General features: G+C 43.0%; 1 protein-coding gene across 2 annotated transcripts in view; it reads right to left on the bottom strand.

The window, feature by feature from the left end:
- Window positions 1–26,545, bottom strand: part of LOC100136371 (vitamin D3 receptor B) — an 88,603-nt gene that overhangs the window by 26,316 nt on the left and 35,742 nt on the right. For both annotated transcript variants that reach the window (XM_014167996.3, XM_045705805.2), the window contains exons 3-6: window positions 13,543–13,690; window positions 4,875–5,005; window positions 2,545–2,741; window positions 360–459 (exon numbers count right to left, since the gene is read on the bottom strand). In XM_014167996.3, coding sequence (XP_014023471.1) covers window positions 360–459; window positions 2,545–2,741; window positions 4,875–5,005; window positions 13,543–13,690 — 576 coding nt within the window. The remainder of the gene's footprint in view (window positions 1–359; window positions 460–2,544; window positions 2,742–4,874; window positions 5,006–13,542; window positions 13,691–26,545) is intronic.

Genomic DNA, 26,545 nt, shown 5'->3' with positions numbered 1-26,545 from the left:
GAGATCTCCTTCATCCCCGCTCTGTGAGATCTCCTACACCACCTCTATGTGTGTCAGCTTTACCCTTTGATTCTTAATTTCTCACATTTTGCTAATTTTTCTGTCTGTCTGTGTGCGTGCGTGTGTAACAGAGGTAAGAATGTGCCATAAAACTCGCTCCACAGCTAGCTTGAAATGGCGCTATCGAATTGGATCCTTTCCTATAGTACAACTATCGGTATGTTGTCAAGGAGGGCGGTCACCTGTGTTTGCGATCAGAGGACCACCGGTTTCGAGCCTAGTAAGGGGACAGGGACATTGGAGGAAGCGGAGCTGTTAGCAGCACACTGACGTCGGTTTCACTTGTAAGCGTGGTTTACCTGGAGAGTGGCTGAAGGAGTCAGATGAGGCATCAGACAGAGAGTGGAGAGAAGCAGCTCTGCTTGCACTGCGTGTCACTGGGCCTTCACGGACCGGAGGCTAAAGGAAAACACACATGTAATATAATATATAGTAATATATGCAATTTACAGATGTGGGATCTTAATTTGTTTGTTGGTGAGAATTGTCCTGCACAGCGGAAATGCAAACTTGTAGTGCATTTGAGTACTAAAAAGGCTTCTGAAGCTTGAAATGTCAGACTTGATTTGCCCTAATGAAATTGTATCAACCCCTACAAAAAGAATCCTGGTGTTGCAAGCGCCATGCTATACCTACTGAGCCATACAGGACTACGTGTACTCAATATAGTCTACATCATGACCATCAGACAATTAAATGCAGCGCTTCGCACTTTGGGAGGAGTGTCACATCAGGGCCTATCACCATTAGGAACAACTGTATGTAGCGTCCTCCTTTAGGTGTCGGTGTGGGGAACTATTCATGTCTGACTCTTACTGTTGTTTGCCTTGTGGTTTGTGTATGTAATGTATGAGGTGTGCTAAGATGTTCCTGTTCTAGGACAATAAACTTAAATCTAACTTTATGTACAGTGCATACTTTCATTTCAAGTTCAGATATCCCATTGGACAAAGGGCACACACGTTAGTTGACAACGCAATCCAGTCTAAATTGAAACTAAAAGTTGAACTGATGCCTTTGCCCAGTTGGATTGAGTGGAGTATGTTACGGGCTTGGCACTGGTGTTACAGGGTGGAGACTGGTGTTACAGGGTGGAGACTGGTGTTACAGGGTGGAGACTGGTGTTACAGGGTGGAGCCTGGTGTTACATACAATATTAGAGATTAGTGTTACGGAGTGAGTATGTTACGGAGTTGGCACTGGTGTTACAGAGTGAATACTAGTGTAATGGAGTAGAGACTGGTGTTAGAAATTAGAGGTTGGTGTTACGGAGTGAATACTGGTATAACGGATTGGAGACTGGTGTTACAAATTGGAGGTTGGTGTTACGGAGTGAAGACAGGTATTATAGAGTCGAGTCTTGTGTAACGGAGTGGAAACTGGTGTTACATATTAGAGACTGGTGTTACAGAGTGAACACTGGTATTATAGAGTTTAACCTGGTGTTACTGAGTGGAGACTGGTGTTACCGAGTGAATGCTGGTGTTACCGAGGGAATGCTGGTGTTACAGAGGGAATGCTGGTGTTACAGAGGGAATGCTGGTGTTACAGGGTGAATGCTGGTGTTACAGAGTGAACGCTGGTATTATAGAGTGGAGACTGGTGTAACGGAGTGGAGACTGGTGTTACAGGGTGAACACTGGTGTTACAGAGTGAATGCTGGTATTATAGAGTTTAACCTGGTGTAACGGAGTGGAGACTGGTGTTACCGAGTGGAGACTGGTGTTACCGAGTGAATGCTGGTGTTACCGAGTGAATGCTGGTGTTACAGAGGGAATGCTGGTGTTACAGAGGGAATGCTGGTGTTAGAGAGGGAATGCTGGTGTTACAGAGGGAATGCTGGTGTTACAGGGTGAATGCTGGTGTTACAGGGTGAATGCTGGTGTTACAGGGTGAATGCTGGTGTTACAGGGTGAATGCTGGTGTTACAGGGTGAATGCTGGTGTTACAGGGTGAATGCTGGTGTTACTGGGTGAATGCTGGTGTTACTGGGTGAATGCTGGTGTTACTGGTTGAATACGGGTGTTACAGAGTGAATACTGGTGTTACAGAGTGAATACTGGTGTTACAGAGTGAACGCTGGTATTATAGAGTTTAACCTGGTGTAACGGAGTGGAGACTGGTATAACGGAGTGGAGACTGGTGTAACGGAGTGGAGACTGGTGTAACGGAGTGGAGACTGGTGTAATGGAGTGGAGACTGGTGTAACGGAGTGGAGACTGGTGTAACAGGGTGAATGCTGGTGTTACAGAGTTTAACCTGGTGTAACGGAGTGGAGACTGGTGTAATGGAGTGGAGACTGGTGTAACGGAGTGGAGACTGGTGTAACGGAGTGGAGACTGGTGTTACAGGGTGAATGCTGGTGTTACAGGGTGAATGCTGGTGTTACAGGGTGAATGCTGGTGTTACAGGGTGAATGCTGGTGTTACAGGGTGAATGCTGGTGTTACTGAGTGAATGCTGGTGTAACGGAGTGGACACAGACCCTGAAGCGGTTGAAGTCGGAGTAGGAGTCGTCGTAGGTCTTGTGGTGTGCCTCCACCAGCGTGGCGATGACCTGGCTCTGGTCCTCGCTCAGCCGGGGTCGCTGCGCCTCCCTCTGCGCCTCCCGCTGCGCCTCCTCATCCTTCCTCCGCTGGATCAGATCTTTCTTCCGCTGCACCTCCTCATCTGTCAGAATGACTGGGAGATAGACAGAGACAGAGAGAGAGGTTTAGAAAGAGAGTGATGAAGAGGGGGATTGAGCGGGAAGAGATCAGAGGTCAGAGAAAGAGATACGGAAAGAAAAATATCAGGGTCAGAAAAAGGAGTAGAAAGAGAGAGAGGAAGAGAGAGGGGTTAAAGAAAGAGAAAATGTTTTATTGAATGAGCAGAAAGAAGGCTTCAGAAGAGGGAGGAACGCTAAAGAAAGAAGTGGTGCGACAGAGAGAAATGCAGATACCACACTCTGACTATTTGAGACTGAACTGATTGGGACATAAGCAAAATAGAGATGTTAATGCTGATGCTGTGTGTGTGTTTGAACTAGCATATGTAAGTGTGTGTGTGTGTGTGTGTGTGTATGTTTAAGAAAATGTGCATATTTAAGTTGTGTGTGTGTTTGAGAAAGTGAGCGTATTTCAATGTGTGTGTGTCAGTGTGTGTGCACAAGCGCGAGCCAGCGTGTGTTCTACAACGTGACTAGGTTGCGCAGCGCATGCATCGTCCTGTCGTCAACACACAAAGCATTATCTCCACTCCGTTCCCCCTGTTGTTGTTCCAGCCACTGAATTAGCTCACACTCTGCTCCGCACTAAAACAGATTGTTGTCATAGCAGCAGCAGCATAAGTGCACTGGCTCCTATTCATGTACGGTGTTGGAAGCACTGTGAATTCACTCTCTGGGAATTCACTGCTTCAAATACAAATTCAAACACCCACCTGGACCATATCCGCATTTCATGGGGAAAACAAAACAACAACCAAACCTTGTATTTACAGACTCTGAAAACAGAGTCCATTTGAAGTGTGGCAAAAACATCCGCAGGTGTCTAAAGTTCAAAAGGGAGCATAATGTACAGGCTCTCCCAGAATGCTCTAGTACTCCTGGTGGATATTATAAACATTCTTATGACGGAAATGACCTAGAAGGTCTTGACCGGGTCCAAATGCTTCTATTGGTAAATATGATGTGTGCCTTGCTCTCTATGGATACAAAAGAAGGGGTCAGGGGTTAGATCAGGGGTGTCAAACTCATTTTGCACCAGGTGCCCCATTCGGTCTTCAATGAGATCCGTGGGGCCGCACAAATGATTGGTTAGGTTTCCTCTGCGTTTAGTTTTTTACTCAAACCAACTGGGGGGCGGGATTAGATCCCCCCCGCAGTCCGGATTGGACCCTCCCGCAAGCCGGATTAGACTCCCCCGCAGTCCGGATTGGACCCTCCCGCAGGCCGGATGTTTGACCCCTGGGTTAGACAGTGCTGTGATACGAGTCCTGTTTGTTCAAAGGTCAGTGGGTTTTTTCTATGTGTGTGTGCATGCGTGCGTGTGTTTGTGTGGGTGTTTGTCATTGCTATTGGAAGGCTAATTTGTGTTTTAAAGCTGACACGTACTGACTTTTAATAACGAAGTTATTTTGACTGAAATTCCATTTTCCTCCATGAGATGAATTATCTCCTGTTATTATCAGTGTGCCATTACACCCCATTAACAGTTACCTAACAGCAGACTGATAGAAGATAATTTCTCTCTTTTAGTGCTCTCTCTGCTCTTTTCAACACACACATCTTCATGGTTCAAAACATCATTCAAAATTCAAGAGATCATTCAGACACTCATGGGAGAGAAATGAGTGTATTTCTTATTAAAAACAGTTGCCCTCTTCAGAGTCAAATGATATTTTCCTTTGTGTGTGCATGATCATATAATGTGTGATCTTACACCTCTAATCTTGTGTTTCTTAATCCTGGTCCTAGAACCAAGGACTCTGCACACCAGATTAGTACTAAACACCTGATTCAACTAGTCAAAGGTTTAATGATGAGTTGATTGTTTAAATTAGGGGTGTAGTGCTATGGCAAAAAATGAAATGTGCACCCATTTGGGTCCCCAGGACCAGGCTTAAAGAAACACTGATCTAGCCTGCAAGGCTATCCTCTGACAGCAAAATGAAAGAGCATTTCTGACAGAAGAGTTGAGCAGGAAGGATGAGTGGGACGACGTTGCCTCTAGGTACTGATTTAAGGTCAGTTTTGCATTGTTCCCCCTTAGTTGCTGACATTAGGATTTGGGGAAGGGGAACCTAATCCTACATCTGTGCAGAACGGACACTCACACTCCTTCATCATGCCGATGTCCACGCAGCGTTTGAGCCGGCAGGCCTGGCAGTGGCGGCGGTTATCCTTGGTGATGGTGCAACTGCCGTTGAAGGGGCATGTGAAGCTAGCCTTACGCTTCATACTGCGTCTGTAGAGGGGGAGAGGAAAGAGAGAGAGTGGGGCGGGGGGAGAGAAGTAGAAAGAGAGAGATGGAGGAATGTGATGAATACTGGATGACCTATGACCTTCCTTGTGACGATCTGAGCTGAATTATTACAATAATGACCAATAGAACAATACGTTTATAACATTCATGTGCATCACAGTTACTTAAAACTCAAACTACTACTTCAAATGTTATACCTATCAATTGACAGTAAGCACATACAGTGCCTTGCAAAAGTATTCATCCCGCTTGGCGTATTTCCTATTTTGTTGCATTACAACCTGTATTTTTATTTGGATTACATGTAATGGACATACACAAAATTGTCCAAATTGGTGAAGTAGAATGAAAAAAAAAATCGCTTGTTTCCAAAAATTAAAACAATTTGAAAAGTGCTGCGTGCATATGTATTCACCCCTTCTGCTATGAAGCCACTAAATATGATGTTGCAACCAATTACCTTCAGAATTCACATAATTAGTTAAATAAAGTCCACCTGTGTGCAATCTAAGTGTCACATGATCTGTCACATGATCTCAGTATATATATATATACACACATACCTGTTCTGAAAGACCCCAGAGTCTGCAACACCACTAAGCAAGGGGTACCACCAAGCAAGTGGCACCATGAAGACCAAGGAGCTCTCCAAACAGGTCAGGGACAAAGTTGTGGAGAAGTACAGATCAGGGTTGAGTTATAAAAAAATATCAGAAATTTTGAACATCCCACAGAGCACCATTAAATCCATTATTAAAAAAATGTAAAGAATATGGCACTGCAACAAACCTGCCAAGAGAGGGCTGCCAACCTAAACTCACGGAGGGCAAGGAGGGCATTAATCAGAGAGGCAACAAAGAGACCAAAGATAACCCTGAAGGAGCTGCAAAGCTCCACAGCGGAGATTGGAGTATCTGTCCATAGGACCACTTTAAGCCGTACACTCCACAGAGCTGGGCTTTACGGAAGAGTGGCCAGAAAAAAGCCATTGCTTAAGAAAAAATAAGCAAACATATTTGGTGTTCGCCAAAAGTCATGTGGGAGACTCCCCAAACATATGGAAGAAGGTACTCTGGTCAGATGAGACTAAAATATAGCTTTTTGTCCATCAAAGAAAATAGCTATGTCTGGAGCAAACCCAACACCTCTCATCACCCCTGAGAACACCATCTCCACAGTGTAGGGATGTTTTTCAACGGCAGGGACTGGGAAACTGGTCAGAATTGAAGGAATGATGGATAGCGCTAAATACAGGGAAATTCTTGAGGGAAACCTGTTTCAGTCTTCCAGAGATTTGAGACTGGGATGGAGGTTCAACTTCCAGCAGGACAAATGACCCTAAGCATACTGCTAAAGCAACACTTGAGTGGTGTAAGGGGAAACATTTAAAAGCCTTGGAATGGCCTAGTCAAAGCCCAGACCTCAATCTAATTGAGAATCTGTGGTATGACTTAAAGATTGTTGTACACCAGTGAAACCCATCCAACTTGAAGTAGCTGGAGCAGTTTTGCCTTGAAGATTGGGCAAAAATCCCAGTGGGTAGACGTGCCAAGCTTATAGAGACATACCCCAAGAGACTTGTAGCTGTATTTTCTGCAAAAGGTGGCTCTACAAAGTATTGACTTGGGGGTGAATAGTTATGCACACTTAAGTTCTGTTTTTTTGTCTTATTTCTTGTTTCACAATAAAAAATATTTTTTAATCTTCAAAGTGGTAGGCATGTTGTGTAAATCAAATGATACAAACCCCCCAAAAATCTATTTTAATTCCAGGTTGTAAGGCAACAAAATAGGAAAAATGCCAAGGGGGGGAATACTTTCACAAGCCACTGTATTAGCAGACACAATTCATTTAACTTCACATTCCTCAAGTATAGGCTACTTATACACTGCTCAAAAAAAATAAAGGGAACACTTAAACAACACAATGTAACTCCAAGTCAATCACACTTCTGTGAAATCAAACTGTCCACTTAAGAAGAAACACTGATTGACAATAAATATCACATGCTGTTGTGCAAATGGAATAGACAACAGGTGGAAATTATAGGCAATTAGCAAGACACCCCCAATAAAGGAGTGGTTCGGCAGGTGGGGACCACAGACCACTTCTCAGTTCCTATGCTTCCTGGCTGATGTTTTGGTCACTTTTGAATGCTGGCGGTGCTTTCACTCTAGTGGTAGCATGAGACGGAGTCTACAACCCACACAAGTGGCTCAGGTAGTGCAGCTCATCCAGGATGACACATCAATGCGAGCTGTGGCAAGAAGGTTTGCTGTGTCTGTCAGCGTAGTGTCCAGAGCATGGAGGCGCTACCAGAAGACAGGCCAGTACATCAGGAGACGTGGAGGAGGCCATAGGAGGGCAACAACCCAGCAGCAGGACCGCTACCTCCGCCTTTGTGCAAGGAGGAGCAGGAGAAGCACTGTCAGAGCCCTGCAAAATGACCTCCAGCAGGCCACAAATGTGCATGTGTCTGCTCAAACGGTCAGAAACAGACTCCATGAGGGTGGTATGAGGGCCCGACGTCCACAGGTGGGGGTTGTGCTTACAGCTCAACACCGTGCAGGACGTTTAGCATTTGCCAGAGAACACCAAGATTGACAAATTCGCCACTGGTGCCCAGTGCTCTTCACAGATGAAAGCAAGTTCACACTGAGCACGTGACAGACGTGACAGAGTCTGGAGACGCCGTGGAGAACGTTCTGCTGCCTGCAACATCCTCCAGCATGACCGGTTTGGCGGTGGGTCAGTCATGGTGTGGGGTGACATTTCTTTGGGGGGCCGCACTGCCCTCCATGTGCTCGCCAGAGGTAGCCTGACTGCCATTAGGTACCAAGATGAGATCCTCAGACCCCTTGTGAGACCATATGCTGGTGCGGTTGGCCCTGGGTTCCTCCTAATGCAAGACAATGCTAGACCTCATGTGGCTGGAGTGTGTCAGCAGTTCCTGCAAGAGGAAGGCATTGATGCTATGGACTGGCCCGCCCATTCCCCAGACCTGAATCCAATTGAGCACATCTGGGACAACATGTCTCGCTCCATCCACCAATGCCACGTTGCACCACAGACTGTCCAGGAGTTGGCGGATGCTTTAGTCCAGGTCTGGGAGGAGATCCTTCAGGAGACCATCCGCCACCTCATCAGGAGCATGCCCAGGCGTTGTAAGGAGGTCATACAGGCACGTGGAGGCCACACACAATACTGAGCCTCATTTTGACTTGATTTAAGGACATTACATCAAAGTTGGATCAGCCTGTAGTGTGGTTTTCCACTTTAACTTTGAGTGTGACTCCAAATCCAGACCTCCATGGGTTGATAAATTGGATTTCCATTGATTATTTTTGTGTGATTTTGTTGTCAGCACATTCAACTATGTAAAGAAAAAAGTATTTAATAAGATTATATCTTTCATTCAGATCTAGGATGTGTCGTTTAAGTGTTCCCTTTATTTTTTTGAGCAGTATATTTAACAATATCAGCATAAGGTGCTCGATAAGTGGTCTGTTCGGTTGGTGTTGGTTATTTCCGTTTTATCGTCCCGGCTCTACTATCAATCAGTTAGTAGTGACCGAAATGTGTAATCACGGTGTCATGCCATAAATATTGATGTCCTTCACCTCTTCTCTGGTTCCTACTTAAAGACGCACAAACATCCACACATGCCAGTAGAGGGAAAAAGAGAGAGAGAGAGGGGCATGCTACAAAGATATGCAAGGCATTACAATGATCAGTGCAACACACACACACACACACACTACTGTAAATATGTTAGGACATACAGTGCCTTCAGACAGTATTCATAACCCTTGACTTATTCTACATTTTGTGGTGCTACAGCCTGAATTCAATTAAATATACTTTTTCCCCTCCCATCCACACACAATAACCCTTAACGACAAAGTGAATACATTTTTGACATTTTTGCACATTTATTGAATGTTCAATGTTTTAATGATTTTTTTCATTGGCAACAAACACCGACACTACATATCCAAGTATATCTGACCAAATTATGAAAGACAAGCATTGTACTTTTGAATTTTGTAAAGTGAGTGTGGAAGAGGTGAAAAAATTATTGTCGTCTATCAACAATGACAAGCCACGGGGTCTGACAACTTGGACAGAAAATTACTGAGGATAATAGCAGACGATATTGCCACTCCTATTTGCCATATCTTCAATTTAAGCCTACTTTAAAGTGTGTGACCTCAGGCCTGGAGGGAAGCAAAAGTCATTCCGCTACCCAAGAATAGTAAAGCCCCCTTTACTGGCTCAAATAGCTGACCAATCAGTCTGTTACCAACCCTTAGTAAACTATTGGGGAAAAAATGTGTTTGACCACATACAATGCTATTTTACAGTAAACAAATTGACAACAGACTTTCAGCATCCTTATAGGGAAGGACATCCAACAAGCACAGCACTTACACAAATGTGTAATGATTGGCCGAGAGATTGATAAAACGATTGTGGGGGCTGATTTGTTAGACTTCAGTGCGGCTTTTGACATTATCGATCATAGTTTGCTGCTGGAAAAACAGATTATGGCTTTAGAACCCCTGCTATAATGTGGATAAAGAGTTACCTGTCTAACAGAACCCAGAGGGTGTTCTTCAATGGAAGCCTCTCCAACATAATCCAGGTAGAATCAGGAATTCCCCAGGGCAGCTGTCTAGTCTATTGTAATATGGTTGTATGGTGGTATTTTACATTTTGTATTGTAGATACAGTTGAACTTCGGAAGTTTACATACACCTTAGCCAAATACATTTAAATTCAGTTTTTCATAATTCCTGACATTTAATCCCCGTAAAAATTCCCTGTCTTAGGTCAGTTAGGATCACCACTTTATTTTAAGAATGTGTAATGTCAGAATAATAGTAGAGAGAATGATTTATTTCAGCTTTGATTTATTTCAGCTTTTATTTCTTTCATCACATTCCCACTGGGTCAGAAGTTTACATACACTCAATTAGTATTTGGTAGCATTGCCTTTAAATTGTTTAACTTGAGTCAACGTTTTGGGTAGCCTTCCACAAGCTTCCCACAATAAGTTGGGTGAATTTTGGCCCATTCCTCCTGACAGAGCTGGTGTAACTGAGTCAGGTTTGTAGGCCTCCTTGCTCGCACACACTTGTTCAGTTCTGCCCACAAATGTTCTATATGATTGAGGTCAGGGCTTTGTGATGGCTACTCCAATACCTTGACTTTGACGTCCTTAAGCCATTTTGCCACAACTTTGAAAGTATGCTTGGGGTCATTGTCCATTTGGAAGAACCATTTGCGACCAAGCTTTAACTTCCTGACTGATGTCTTGAGATGTTGCTTCAATATATCCATATCATTTTCCTGCCTCATGATGCCATCTATTCTGTGAAGTGCACCAGTCCCTCCTGCAGCAAAGCACCCACACAACATGATGCTGCCACCTCGTGCTTCACGGTTGGGATGGTGTTCTTCGGCTTACAAGCATCCCCCTTTTTCCTCCAAACATAACGATGGTCATTATTGCCAACAGCTCTATTTTTGTTTCATCAGACCAGAGGACATTTCTCCAAAAAGAACGATCTTTGTCCCCATGTGCAGATGCAAACCGTGGTCTGGCTTTTTTATGGTGGTTTTGGAGCAGTGGCTTCTTCCTTGCTGAGCGGCCTTTCAGGTTATGTTGATATATGACTCGTTTTACTGTGGATATAGATACTTTTGCACCCGTTTCCTCCAGCATCTCCACAAGGTCCTTTGCGGTTGTTCTGGGACTGATTTGCACTTTTCGCACCAAAGTACGTTCATCTCTAGGAGACAGAACGCGTCTCCTTCCTTAGCGGTATGACGGCTGCGTGGTCCCATGGTGTTTATACTTGCGTACTATTATTTGTACAAATGAACGTGGTACCTTCAGGCGTTTGGAAATTGCTCCCAAGGATGAACCAGACTTGTGGAGGTCTACAATTTTTTTTCTGAGGTCAGAGGCACTGAGTTTGAAGGTAGGCCTTGAAATACATCCACAGGTACACCTCCAATTCACTCAAATTATGTCAATTAGCTTATCAGAAGCTTCTAAAGCCATGACATCATTTTCTGGAATTTTCCAAGCTGTTTAAAGGCACAGTCAACTTAGTGTATGTAAACCTCTGACCCACTGGAATTGTGATAAAGTGAAGATAAGTGAAATAATGTGTTTGTAAACAATTGTTGGAAAAATTACTTGTGTCATGCACAAAGTAGATGTCCTAACCGACTTGCCAAAACTATAGTTTGTTAACAAGAAATTTGTGGAGTGGTTGAAAAACAAGTTTTAAATGACTCCAACCTAAGTGTATGTAAACTTCCGACTTCAACTGTATGTAGATGTGTAATACTGTTATATGATACTGTTTTATCTTTTTTTCTATATATGTAGTGTAAGTGACTTAATGTGTTTGGATCCCAGGAAGAGTAGCTGCTGCCTTGGCAACAGCTAATGGGAATCCCTAATACATACAAATACCCAAAACATGATGCAGCCACCAATATGCTTACAAATATGGTGAGTGATACTCAGTAATGTGTTTTATTGGATTTGTCCCAAACATAACACTTTGTATTCAGGACAAAATGTTAAAGTGCATTGCCCCATTTTTTGCAGTATTACTTTAGTGCCTTGTTGCAAACGGATGCTTGTTTCGGAAAAATTGTATTCTGTACAAGATTCCTTCTTTTCACTCTGTCATTTAGGTTAGTACTGTGGAGTAACTACAATGTTGTTGATCCATTCTCAGTTTCCTCCTATCACAGCCATTACATTCTGTAACTGTTTTACAGTCACCATTGGCCTCATGGTGAAATCCCTGAGCGGTTTCCTTCCTCTCCTGCAACTGAGTTAGGAAGGACGCCTGTATCTTTGTAGTGACTGGGTGTATTGATACACCATCCAAAGTGTAATGAATAACTTCCCAATGCTCAAAGGGATATTCAATGTTTTACCCATGTACCAATAGGTGCCCTTTTTTGCGAGGCATTTGTGGTTGAATCTGTGTTTGAAATTCACTGCTTGACTGAGGGACCTTACAGATAATTGTATTTGTGGGGTACAGAGATGAGGTAGTCATTCAAAAATCATGTTAAACACTATTATTGCACACAGTGATGCCATGCAACTTATTATGTAACTTAAGCACATTTTTACTCCTGAACTTATCTAGGCTTGAAATAACAAAGGGGTTGAATATTTATTGACTGAAGACTTTTTAGCTTTACATTTTTTATTAATTTGTAAAAATGTCGAAAAAACGTAATTCCACTTTGGCATTATAGGGTATGGTGTGGAGGCCAGCGACCCAAAAATCTAAATGTAATACATTTTCAATTCAGGCTGTAACACCACATGTGAAAAAAGTAAAACGCGTGCGCTCACAAACACACGGACGTGCACACGCACCCCCCGCATATATCCCCCGCACACACACACAAACACCCACACATGTAATTACTGTAAATAGGTTAAGAAATATCTGCTTCCTCCTTCGCTGACACACATTCAGATGTAGGATCTTAATTTGAGCCAGTTCGCTACAGCAGGAAAATAATCCTGCAGCATGAAGAAATGTGGATTATAATTAATGGACATTTTTGTCGGGGTTGATACATTTCTTGTAAGGGAAAATCAAGTCGAAATTAAAAAGTTCAGAAGCCTTTTTAAATCTCAAATACAACACATGTTTTACATTTCCTGCATTGTAGGAACATTCACCTACAGTAGGGTGATCAAATTAAGATCCTACATCTGTAAACACGCGCTTGCACACACCTGCCTGAAAACAAAGTGTAAGCCAAGGGCGGCTGGGACATAAGTATGGAAAGAATACTTATTTTTTACTCTTTGTCTTTATACATGAACTGTGTTGACGCAGGCTTGTCTGAAGGAAGAACAGTACTGGCTCTCCAGCAGCATGTTTACAAGCTGTGTCTGTGTGGAGTCTGAAGTCGCTAGGGCAACGGGCCTGCCTGCTCTACTCTGAGAAGAGGTGTTACACATGAGCTGTGGCAAAATGTACCCATGCAGGAAAACAGACATGCACACATTCACACACATAAAGGTGAGGTCATTTGGTGCATCTTACTTTAAATAGTTGAGTGTACAGTACGTGTATGTACTTGAGTGTGTGTGCTTCAGTGTGTGATGAACTGTAAATGTATGCATGTCTGGGCGCTTGAACAAGCATGCATAGTATGACACAGTACGTTTGTGCGTGCTCTTATGTAAGCGTGGACGACTGGGCGTAAAGTAGCTTTCTGTGTGTGTGTGTGTGTGTGTGTGTGTGTGTGTGTGTGTGTGTGTGCGGGAGGGGTAGGGAAAGAAAAAGCGAGAGCAAGATAAGGCTGTGTATACCCACAACAAAAGGGCTTGTTGTTGCCAGGAGTGTGTGTGTGTGTGTGTGTGTGTGTGTGTGTGTGTGTGTGTGTGTGTGTGTGTGTGTGTGTGTGTGTGTGTGTGTGTGTGTGTGTGTGTGTGTGTGTGTGTGTGTGTGTGTCCGTACCTGAAGAAACCCTTGCAGCCCTCGCAGGTCATGGCATTGAAGTGGAAACCGGTGGCCTTGTCCCCGCACACACCGCAGATCCGTGGTACGTTTCTGTCAAACTCCTCATTGGCCAGAGTGGAGGTAATCACAGCCGTATTTTCCATCACTACAGAGAGAGAGAGAGAGAGAGAGAGAGAGAGAGAGAGAGAGAGAGAGAGAGAGAGAGAGAGAGAGAGAGAGAGAGAGAGAGAGAGGGAAAGAGAGAAAAAGGAACATTTGTGACCATTGACCTGAAAAGCACACAGTGGGATTAGTCAGAATGTGATCTGTCCTATGACCTCAGGTGGATTAGAGAGAATGTGATCTGTCCTATGACCTCAGGTGGATTAGACAGAATGTGATCTGTCCTATGACCTCAGGTGGATTAGTCAGAATGTGATCTGTCCTATGACCTCAGGTGGATTAGACAGAATGTGATCTGTCCTATGACCTCAGGTGGATTAGTCAGAATGTGATCTGTCCTATGACCTCAGGTGGATTAGTCAGAATGTGATCTGTCCTATGACCTCAGGTGGATTAGACAGAATGTGACCTGTCCTATGACCTCAGGTGGATTAGACAGAATGTGACCTGTCCTATGACCTCAGGTGGATTAGACAGAATGTGACCTGTCCTATGACCTCCGATGGCTACATTGTGGCTCCTGTATATACAGTGCCTTCGGGAAGTATTCAGACCCCTTGACTTTTCTCACATTTTGTTACGTTACAGCCTTATTCTAAAATATATTAAATGAATAAAAAATCCTCCGAAATCTACACGCAAAACCCCATAATGACAAAAGCAAAAACATTCAGAAATGTTTGCAAATGTATTGCTATGAGACTCGAAATTGTGTTCAGGTGCATCCTGTTTCCTTTGATAATCCTTGAGATGTTTCTACAACTTGATTGGACATGATTTGGAAAGGCACACACATAGAGCTAAAACCAACGCATGAGGTCGAAGGAATTGTCCGTAGAGCTCCGAGACAGGATTGTATCGAGGCACAGATATGGGGAAGGGTACATTTCTGCAGCTTTGAAGGTCCCCAAGAACACAGTTGCTTCCAACATTCTTAAATGGAAGAAGTTTGAAACCACCAAGACTCTTCCTAGAGCTGGCTGCCTGGCCAAACTGAGCAATCGGGGTAGAAGGGTCTTGGTCAGGGAGGTGACCAAGAACCCAATGGTCACTCTGACTGAGCTCTAGAGTTCCTCTGTGGAGATAGTTGTCCTTCTGGAAGGTCCTCCCATCTTCAGCACTCCACCAATCTGGCCTTTATGGTAGAGTGGCCAGACGAAAGCCACTCCTCAGTAAAAGGCACATGACAGCCCGCTTAGAGTTTGCCAAAAGGCACCTAAAGACTCTCAGACCATGAGAAACAAGATTCTCTGGTCTGATGAAACCAAGATTGAATTCTTCGGCCTGACTGCCAAGCGTAATGTCTGGAGGAAACCTGGCATCATCCCTACTGTGAAGCATGGTGGTGGCAGCATCATGCTGTGGGGATGTTTTTCAGCGGCAGGGAATTGGACACTAGTCAGGATTGAGGGAAAGATGAACGGAGCAAAGTACAGAGAGATCCTTGATGAAAACCTGCTCCAGAGCTCTCAGGACCTCAGACTGGGGCGAAGGTTCACCTTCCAACAGGACAATGACCCTAAGCAGGACAATGACCCTAAGCACACAGCCAAGACAACACTGGAGTGGCTTCGGGACAAGTCTCTGAATGTCCTTGAGTGGCCCAGCCAGATCCCGGACTTGAACCCAATCGAACATCTCTGGAGAGACCTGAAAATAGATGTGCAGCAACACTACCCAGTCAACCTGATAGAGCTTGAGAGGATCTGCAGAAAATAATGGGAGAAACGCCCCAAATCAGGTGTGCCAAGCTTGTAGCACAAACAGACAAGAATATCAAAGGTTGTGTGTGTGTGTCAGGGGTGTTGGCAATGGGAGCTATATTTTTTTATGCTCTTTATTTGTCTGTGTTCCAAAGGGGACATTATTTGTATTTTTAACTAAACATGCAAACACCATAGGATAGAATGCATAGCAAGCAGTGCACTGGGTTTGTCATATTTTATGAAATATATCAGAACAGGTGAACTGGAATAACATTCACTCTCATGAGATGGGTTTCCAAAAATAACTAACTGAAAGCCACACCACCAATAAGTCACGAATATGACTCCATTGAGGCATATGTCACTGTGCTTCTATGGCTATATGCACCATGCCACTGCATATTTCATTTGTTCATTTAGCAAACAAGATAGCTCATAATCCAGAGCTTTTATCAGTCAACAGACGTATATTTTTAGCTTCAATTAGCTTTAAAACAGCAAAATGTTCCATCAGCCTAATAGCAGAATGTGTAGAATAGCATGAGATTAGCTATAAAACTACACATTTTTTGTCATTGCCCCATGGCAAAATGTGTAAAATTGCAGCAAGTTCGCTGCTTTACCTATATTTCTGGCTATGCCACTGGTGTTTGTGTGTGTGTCAGAGAAGAAGGTAGTACATTTCCAGGTGCAAATTGTTTGACGTAACGAGTCTTATTTCTTGCCCAAAATCTTATAGTCAACGCAGAACAGTGTCACAGGCCACCAGTTGCCAATATCCCACAGGCAAGTCATGTTTGCCAGAAACCTTTTCAGCAACAGTGCAATAGTTGTCTTTCTCCTGATTAAATCAAAGACTACAGGAACAAAAATGGAATTGAATTTAGACCTCTGAGGTGGTTCAATACCTTCAGAACGCAGTAATTGACTTGTTAGGCCGAGGTGACAAAACCCAGATCCACATTTTGTAAACATGTTTCTGATGGCCTAACCCTCAATACCATGGACCTCCACTCACATTTCTGAACAAATGTCATTTCCAGCTTAACTATGTGTGTAGAGGGACATGATGCAAACATTTTTAAAAGGCCAAATCTTCGTCCTCCAAATAAAGACTAAAAACAGGGTAAGAAGGTAAGAGGCCACTTTATGTAGGCTGTGTTGACATTTTGTCAGTAAAACGGCCTGTATCTATACTGCCATTATCATGGAGTCTTCGATTGACACAGTGGAGAGGTGAACTCCAGTGTCTTCGTCTGCCTGGGGGCTTAGAATATTACACAACAAAGAGTTACATTTGATTACATAGTGCACAAAGTATCTACTTCACTTAAGAATCTCCGTGAGGGGGGAAAAAAAGCATGTCACCGCAAGAGTAGCATTTCCACCGCAAGGGTAGAATCCCCACCGCAGGGGTAGCATCCCCACCGCAGGGGTAGCATCCCCACCGCAGGGGTAGCATCCCCACCGCAGGGGTAGCATCCCCACCGCAGGGGTAGCATCCCCACCGCAAGGGTAGCATCCCCACCGCAAGGGTAGCATCTCCACCGCAAGGGTAGCATCTCCACCGCAAGGGTAGCATCTCCACCGCAGGGGTAGAATCCCTAATGCAGGGGTAGCATCCTCAATGCAAGGGTAGTGTTCCCTCCACCACCACCTCTTAGTGAAAATAAACCAGGGGAGAGATAAAGGGATGGAGAAAGGAGGGGAGACAAAGAAGGGTGACAATCGCAATACTGTACTGATGTGAATATAAACACACTTACAAATCACGAGCAATGAGTTAAGGAGGCAAGCTGAATAATGTAAGCTGTTTTGACAGAGCTCTCCATCACCAGAGGTGTCTGAAAGCCTGGGTGCTAAACTCCTCCAAAACACATATGGGGCTATATGTATCAAGCATGACAGAGTAGGATCAGTTTTGCCTTTTTGATCACAATCATTAAGATTACATGGATGCTCTATACATACAAATGGAAAGCGTGATAATATGTGTTTGATAAAGATATTTCAGAAACATCCATTGAAGCTTAGATTTATTAGGATCCCCATTAGCCAACGCCAATGGCAACAGCTAGTCTTACTGGGGACTGTGAAAAGACCCCTGGTGGTATGTTTGGTGGCATAAGTGTTAGACTTGGGCGCTATCCCGTATATACTGTATACCGGGGAATTTGGAAAAAGCCACAGGATGGTTTTACAATACCATCAATACCGTTGAAACTATTTATTTGAAGTTTTTAAATACATTTTAAAATTTGTAGCAACTCTTTAAGTAAATACCTGGAGTCAACTTGTGCAATATGTTAGAAGATGAAGCAGATTGCGTTCTTTATTTGACCGGTCTCATTATTTTACATTATGAAGCTTACCATAGTTCCCCAGAACCGTTTAGTCCAAAATCACATTCGGTAGCTCCTACCTATATACAGTTGAAGTCGGAAGTTTACATACACACATATATATTATATACACACATATATATTATATAGAGTATGGGGAACACAATCACTATAATGAAATATGTGGACCAATAGGCAATAAGACACTCAAAAACCACAGCCACAGCATGTCATAGCAAACGTAACATACACATAGGCTGTGCTAATACATTGTACGCCTCAGGTATATATATATATATATATATATATATATATATATATATATATATATATATATATATATATATAATAGTATGCAAGTATAAACACCATGGGACCACACAGCCGTCATACCGCTCAGGAAGGAGACGCGTTCTGTCTCCTAGAGATGAACGTTGTCACGACTTCCGCCGAAGTCGGTCCCTCTCCTTGTTCAGACGGCGTTCGGCGGTCGAAGTCACCGACCTTCAAGCCATCACTGATCCATTTTTCATTTTCCATTGGTTTTGTCTTGTCTTCCTTCACACCTGGTTCCAATCCCATCAATTACATGTTGTGTATTTAACCCTCTGTTTCCCCTCATGTCCTTGTCGGAGATTGTTAATTGTATGTCTGTACTGGTGTGCGGCGGGTTATGTTACCCATTGATTTGTATTATTATGTTTTCCGGTGGGTTTTTTTTGTAATAAACTGTGCCGTTGGAAACAGTTATTTCTCTCCTGAGTCTGACTTCTCTGCCACCAGTTAAACACCCCTTACAAACGTACTTTGGTGCGTTTGTAAGGGGTGAGAAGCAAACTCAAACTTTGAAAATCAACCTACCTTGTCAACAAAACAATGTAAATAGCCAAGAAACACGAAGACAAAGTTTTACTTTAGAAGACTTGAGTAAATTTGACCAACTTTCATACCTGTGCTCATTGCTTCTAAAAACAAATCTTTCAGCACTCCACTCACAGCGCGCAGCTCCCCAGACGGGTGGTGTTGCTGCGCAAGGTTGTGTTACGGTGGTGACAGGACTGGGCCTTATGGTGGAAAAGTCAAGGTTATATCTTCCATTTTCCCCAGATTATTTTACCGTACAGATATTGTGACTCTCGTCATCTGTTGCTTGCCCCCACCCCAGTTCAACTCCCACGTAACCCTCACCTTCCACGAGTGCAGAGGTAAAAGTACACACAAAGGGTTAATGGTCACAGAGAACAACAACACGCTGGGTGCACCAAGCATCCGGGAGGCCATTTTAGGGCAGGTGACTAATTGGCAAATAGTGGGATCAAAGCCTATCAATCATACATTAATATGTTTAAAGAGCACTAGGTCTATATGGTAACTTTATAATATGGCTTATCTGTGACCAAATATATTTAGTCTACAATATGATCATTTCCATGGATGTTACGAAAGAACAACAATCAAACCAAATCATGGAAAAGTACACAGTAATATAGTCAAGTGTAGCCTAGTGTTTAGACCTATAACAAAATAGTTTAAAGACTTAGGTCTTTATCTAGTTACAAAAATGATATTACCGATGCACTATGTGTAGTTCAGATGAAGGCTCTGTTAAACCTATATATAACCTCCAAAACAGGACATTCCCAATGCAAACAGGATTACACAACGAAAATAGTCTCAGCTTTCCAGGTCAGGAGTTCCTTAACACTGATTTCATGGGGAAAATGGCTTCTTTTTAGGACAATAAAAAGTTGACATCAGAGACTGTCTCACGTACAGTGCAAAGCGGGAGGTCATCCGGAGTCCTGCTGAGGTTTTGAATGGTTCGCCATTTGAACATATCCTATATACCTGCACAACCACAACTTAACTAACATTAGGTTAACAACACGTAGGCAACAACCACACATACACACAGCACATACTTAGGTCTAACTTTCTGACTGACCCCCAAATCAGTGAACAGACACCTATTATGAAAATATTATTTACTTCTTAAATATCATTCTACTCTATCAGAGAAAGTCATTCAATTGCGATTCCATTCGGCTTTGACAACCTATTACACTAAACTCACAATAGCAAACAGAGGAGCTCTAAATAATGAATGAGTGCACTGTTAGAGTGAATCCACTGCCATTTGAGTGGACACACGGAACACAGGAAACTGTGAATAATATGAAGAAAAACCGCTGCCCCCATCGTAACTTTCCCAGTATAGATGAATTATTATGCATATGATGTATGGTCTGGCCAGACATTGGAGCAGTATCAATCAAAGTTCCTACATACTACCTCAATTGGCCCGACCAACCAGTGCTCCCGCACATTGGCTAACCGGGCTATCTGCATTGTGTCCCACCACCTGCCAACCCCTCTTTTACGCTACTGCTACTCTCTGTTCATCATATATGCATAGTCACTTTAACCATGCCCACATGTACATACTACCTCAATAAGCCTGACTAACCGGTGTCTGTATATATCCTTGCTACTCTTATTTTCAAATGTCTTTTTACTGGATCAGTAAGATCAGTCTGTATCTGGTGTGACCACCATTTGCCTCATGCAGCACGACACATCTCCTTCACATAGAATTGAACAGGCTGTTGATTGTGGCCTGTGGAATACTCCTCTTCAATGGCTGTGTGAAGTTTCTGGATATTGGCAGCAACTGGTACACGCTGTCGTACACATTGATCCAGAGCATCCCAAACATGCTCAATGGGTGACATGTCCAGTGAGTATGCAGGCCATGGAAGAACTGGGACATTTTCAGCTTCCAGGAATTGTGTACAGATCCTTGCAACATGTGGCCGTGCATTATCATGGGGTGATCACGTGAGGTGATGGCGGCGGATAAATGGCATGACAATGGGCCATCAGCAAACAGCTCGCCCACACCACGCCATACACGGTACAGTTGAAACCGGGATTCATCCTAGAAGTGCACACTTCTCCAGCGTGGCAGTGGACATCGAAGGTGAGCATTTTCCCAATGAAGTTGGTTATGACACAGAACTGCAGTCAGGTCAAGACCCTGGTGAGGACGACGAGCTCGCAAATGAGCTTCCCTGAGACGGTTTCTGACCGTTCGTGCAGAAATTCTCCGATTTGTGCAAACCCACAGTTTCATCAGCTGTACGGGTGGCTGATCTCAGATGATCCAGCAGGTGAAGAAGCCGGATGTGGAGGTCCTGGGCTGGCGTGGTTACACGTGGTCTGTGGTTCTGAGGCTGGTTGGACGTACTACCAAATTCTCTAAAGCGATGTTGCTAAAGAAATGAACATTCAGTTCTCTGGCAACAGCTCTGATGGACATTCATGCAGTCAGCATGCCAATTGAACTATGGCCGAGTGTTGTGTGACAAAATTACACATTTTAAAGTAGGGCTGGGCGGTATACCGTATTTTAGAATATACTGGTATTGATGCAGGGACCGGTTTGGGTTTTGACTTTACCTTCTATACCGGTATTTGAATGTTTGGTTTGTTAAATGTGATATGTTGTGTGTAACGTCCATTTTTATAGTTCACTTCACTACTTGAGTCATCTCTCTCCACTCTCTCTCCATGCCGCTTTCCACACAGACCTTTCCACACAGACCTTTCCACACAGACCTTTCCACACAGACCTCGCTCTGCCTCCTGTGACTCAAGGAGAGCATTTATTGCTGCTCAACCACGAGACACTTGCCTTCAGTCTGCATGGTCAATGTTGATTACAACAATGCTGTTTTCACTTTGCTTCTTAATATAAATCCACTAGCGTTCTACAATTACACTATTAGTGTTTCTTACTTCGGCAAACAGCTAGTTTGTCTTTTCTTAGCAAGTTGTGCCTAAATTTGGTTAGCTGCTAATGCTAATCGCTAACTAGCTAATAAATATATTGAGTCAGAGCAAACTATACAGCCTGATAATACCAGTGATGGTGTAGACCTGAATCAGCATGCTGTTTGTGCAACAGTATCTTCTAAATCAAAGAGGCACACGCGAAGCAAGAATATGTTAGCTCCATGAAGTAGCTAAGCGAAACATTCAATGTAGTAGTGATGGCTCTAAGAGTCAGCTCTTGTAGGTGAACGTTGGGAGCCGGCTCGCATATCAGAAGAGCCTTATCTATTTATAAAAATATTTAAAAAAATAAGATTTGAATAATCAAAAGATTTAAATGAATAGAATTAACTAATTCTAATAAATAAAATAATATAGGCCTAAATGATCAAGCGCGCACACATTTGTTCTGACTGTCTGCTCAGACTAACAGCCTCACCTGTTGTTCCTGTCAATCAGACACGCTGTGTCAACCAATGAACCAAAGATGCATGAGGGAGGGCTGAGCCAACTCACTCACAGTCACACACTTAGCAGCGGAGGAGAGAGAGGAAGGACAGCGGTGAAAACAACAGCTGGAAAATGAGTTGGAAACACAGTAGCATTTGGATGCATTTAAATAATGTAGACAATGTTAGAGCACGGTGTAGAATTTGCCAAAACAAAATCTCATATAAAGCCGGTTCTACGCACAACCTACACTGGCATATGCAAACTTTGCACCCAACTGTGAAGCTAGCTGTAGCGGAGCTTCCAGAAACTAGCGGGCCTGCTAGTGATAGTGGTGGAGCCAGCGTCAAGTAGGCCTACTCCGCAACCCACAGCAACGCACTCTTCTATGGACCAGTTTATGCCAAAGTCTATGTCTGTAGCAAAACAAGGCCATATTGATATTGCATTGGCTAAAATGATTGCCACCGATTTCCAGCCATTTTCAATCGTGGAGGACAGAGGTTTTAGAAATTAGAGCAATGGTCTAAATCCAATGTACACAATACCAAGCAGGAAAACCCTTTCAAAATCACTTATTCCACAACTGTACCAGAGCACACAGGCTTCAGTGCGGGAAAGAGTCCAAAAAGCTACTGCAGTTTGCCTTACCACTAACTGCTGGACATCAAGGGTAACCACTTCTTACATGTCAGTTACATGTCACTTCATTGAAGATTTTTCGATGTCTAGCTGTTTTCTGGACTGCTTTGAGTTCAGCGAAAGACACACCTCAGTGAACTTGGCAGAGGAACTGTTGAGAGTGGCCAGAGAATGGCAAGTAGATGGAAAAGTGGTCTGTTGTGTTAGCGACAATGCTGCTAACATAACCAAAGCCATGAACATTTTAAAATGGACCCATCATCCATGTTTTTCCCACACAATCAACCTGATTGTAAGAGATGCTCTGAAGGTGATGAAGCCCACTGTGGACAAAGTGAAAGCAGCTGTGGAATACTTCCACAGGAGCACAGTAGGTGCTGAAAAACTAAAGTCTACACAACGCCAGATGGGAATGCCTGAGCTGAGGCCTGAACAAGACTGCACTACAAGGTGGAATTCAACATTTTATATGTTGAAGTGGTTTCTTGAGTCAAAGGATGCCATCATCTCTACCCTGGCCATTGTCAATGCACCTGTTTATGCTCTGACCCAACAGGAATGGGAGGTGGTGGAGGAGGTGTGCAGAGTCCTGGAACCCTTTGAGCAGGTCACTGTGGAGATCAGTGGAGAGAGGTACAGTAAGCAGTTATTACTACATCATTATTTAATCCAGTATTATATATGTATATGAGCAGTAGATGAGAATGTAGTAACAGTAGACAAAACATGAAGCTGAACTAATAAGTTACTGTTCTCTCTTTTCAGCTATGTGACAGCCTCAAAAATGATACTCCTGTGTAAGGATCTGCAGCGAATCACAGCCAGCTGCCAGAGAAAAGCAAATGTAACTATAGCACATGTGACGGAGTTGATGGACACCCTATGTTCATCAATGGACAGAAAGTTCCACAGAATGGAACGTGCTATCAGAAACCGCTGCACTTGACCCCAGGTTTATGAAGTTAGCCTTCAGTGATGCCAGAGCGATTGATGAGGCTCTTCAAAGAATAACCTCAGTAGCAGGGAGGGACAGCCCCAGCAGTCAGCTGGTTCAGGCACCAGGGCAACAGGAAGAAGAGGGATCAGAAGCATCAGCAGTAGTGCCACAAACATCTGCTGTTTGGATGCTGTTTGACGAAAGAGCAACTGGGGATGCAGCACGAAGGAATCCCTCAGCAGATGCCATAATGGAGGTCCGATCCTATTTGGAGGAGCAGATCCTCCAAAGATCTGCAGATCCTCTGAGCTGGTGGAAGAACAAGGCCTCTGTCTACCCACGGCTTACTAAAGTCATGACAGGGAGACTCTGCATAGTGTCCACATCCGTTCCCTCTGAGAGGGTCTTCTCAAAAACGAGACAAATAACTACTGAGTGAAGAAACCGCATCAGCCCCTCGAAAGGGAGACAGCTTGCATTTCTGAATGCAAATCTCTCATAAAAGCAAAATATGGTCAGTATTGCTGTGTGCTGCTGGTTATAACATGGCAATAAAGAAGAGAGAGAAAAGAGGGACCAGTTTAATGTTTTAAGTGGGGTGCTGCAGTTTTGCACATTGTTATTTATTTTTCTTTGATATGGTGCAATATTCTATTATGCTGCAGATTGTATTCGTTTTGAATTGTTACATATATATGCACTTTGTTTATACACATTAAAAACGTTATACTGTAAATGCAAATGTTTAATAGCATTCTTTTTCATAACAAACCAATACATTTTTAAATACATTGTGGTTAAGGTAGAATATGATTTCATTTAATAATTTAATTAGAATTGTTTTAACACCAGTCATAGTCAAACTATCGCAAACTGTTTGACTTGAAAAAATACAAAACATATTTTTTTAAAGAGCCGTTTGGGAGCCAAAAGAGCCAGCTCACGGAAAAGAGCCGGAATGCCCATCACTACAATGTAGCCAAAGATTATAGTGTCCCCTAGGGAACACTTATCAACACTTTCATTCCTACCCTGTCACAATAACTCCTCCCTGGCATTTTCATTCGTTGTCATGTCAAACAACACTGTATTCAAAGTGCCCACTATTATATTCTAACTATTGGAATAAACAATCTATTTCCATGATTCTGAAAGTTCTCCCAAGTGTTTTGCTCTAAAGCGCAAGTCAAATCGCAATTGCAACATTTGGTAAAAAATAAGGCCTAGATTGCTAAATATAATTTTGGGTTGAATTGAACAGTATAAAACAATCCGAATGAAGAAAGACTCATTGAAATCACTTAGAATGTGTGTGTTGCCACCCCAGGATCACTCACTACTCAAAAAGCAAATGTACAACTTTTATTATTCAAAAAATAAATATACATATATTTCTTAAATACCGTGATATAATATTTTGGCCATATCACCCAGCACTATTTTAGAGAGGCCTTTTATTGTCCCCAGCACAAGGTGCACCTGTGTATTGATCATGCTGTTTAATCAGCTTCTTGATATGCCACACCTGTCAGGTGGATGGATTATGTTGGCAAAGGAAAAATGCTCACTAACATAAATGTAAAAAAATCTGTGCATAACATTTCAGAGAAATAAGTTTTTGTGCATATGGACATTTTCTGAATGGCACACATACACAATCCATGTCTCTATTGTCTTCAAGGCTTCTTTAACCTGTCTTCTCCTCTACATCTACACTGATTGAAGTGGATTTAACAAGTGACATCAATAAGGGATAACAACTTTCACCTGGATTCATCTGGTCAGTCTATGTAATGGAAAGTGCAGGTTTCTTTAATGTTTTGTGAACTCAGTGTCCTTAATGTTTTGTGTACTCAGTGTCCTTAATGTTTTGTGTACTCGGTGTCCTTAATGTTTTGTGTACTCAGTGTATGTTTCTGCAGGGGCTTTGCTTAAACAACTACTGCCAACTCACAAACAGGTTGTAGTACTACTGTATGCCATGTAGTCTAACTGTAATAGGAGTCTACCTGCTCTGTTTACAATACAAAGCCTTCTGGGATTTCCCTTGGAAGAAGAACGGGTATGTTTATGTCAATGAAACAGCAAATCTCACTGGATCCGATTCGGGACAGATAAGGGAATGGAGCCTATGGCTTTAACTCTGTTATGCTCCCAGTCCCAACTGATTTATAAATGAGGCGTATAAGATGTAGACGATTGAGAACTGAAATACTGGTTGTTGTTACTGCATATCCGCGGACATCCTGCAATATTTGACTGTTGAGACTGTTCTGTTTTTATTTATTCATAGAAAATTCACTACAAATCTGTTGGAATCTTGGTCAGGATGTTGATGTGCTACTGTCTGCATAAATATTGATATGTAGCGTTTTATCATGGAATAGAGTGGTGATGCTACTTAGTGCTGCCTGGTGGAAAGTCCCTACTGGTTTCTACTGCGTTATCACATGTAATTGTATGATACCTACAGCTAATTGACCATCATAAGCAGAGCTAATCCAGCTCAGGGATAGCGATGAAAATATACAACTACACGACGTGGAGGTCCACCGTCCAAGGATGGAGATGAGAATGTGTCTTTGGTTTGAGTTAGCGAAGCATTGCGTAATTGTGCTCTTGAACGTTACATTTACATTGACATGTTAGTCATTTAGCAGACGCTCTTCTCCAGAGCCACTTACAGTAGTGAACGTATACATTTCATACATGTTTTTTTTTTCTTCCCGAACTGGTCCCCCGTGGGAATCGAACCCACAACCCTGGTGTTGCAAACACCATGCTCTACCAACTGAGCCACACATTGCAGAGGTGCACATAAAGTGACACACTTAGAGCGACTGCCTGGGATCTTGGCTTGAATCTAGGCCAAAGAGCTACGAAAGATAATGCAGCCTTACGGTCTTCTATATAAAGTGTGTCACGGT

This window comes from Salmo salar, chromosome 22, assembly GCF_965601325.2.
Source record: "Salmo salar chromosome 22, fSalSal1, whole genome shotgun sequence".
Taxonomy (NCBI): domain Eukaryota; kingdom Metazoa; phylum Chordata; class Actinopteri; order Salmoniformes; family Salmonidae; genus Salmo; species Salmo salar.
This window is presented reverse-complemented; position numbering and strand designations above follow the sequence as displayed.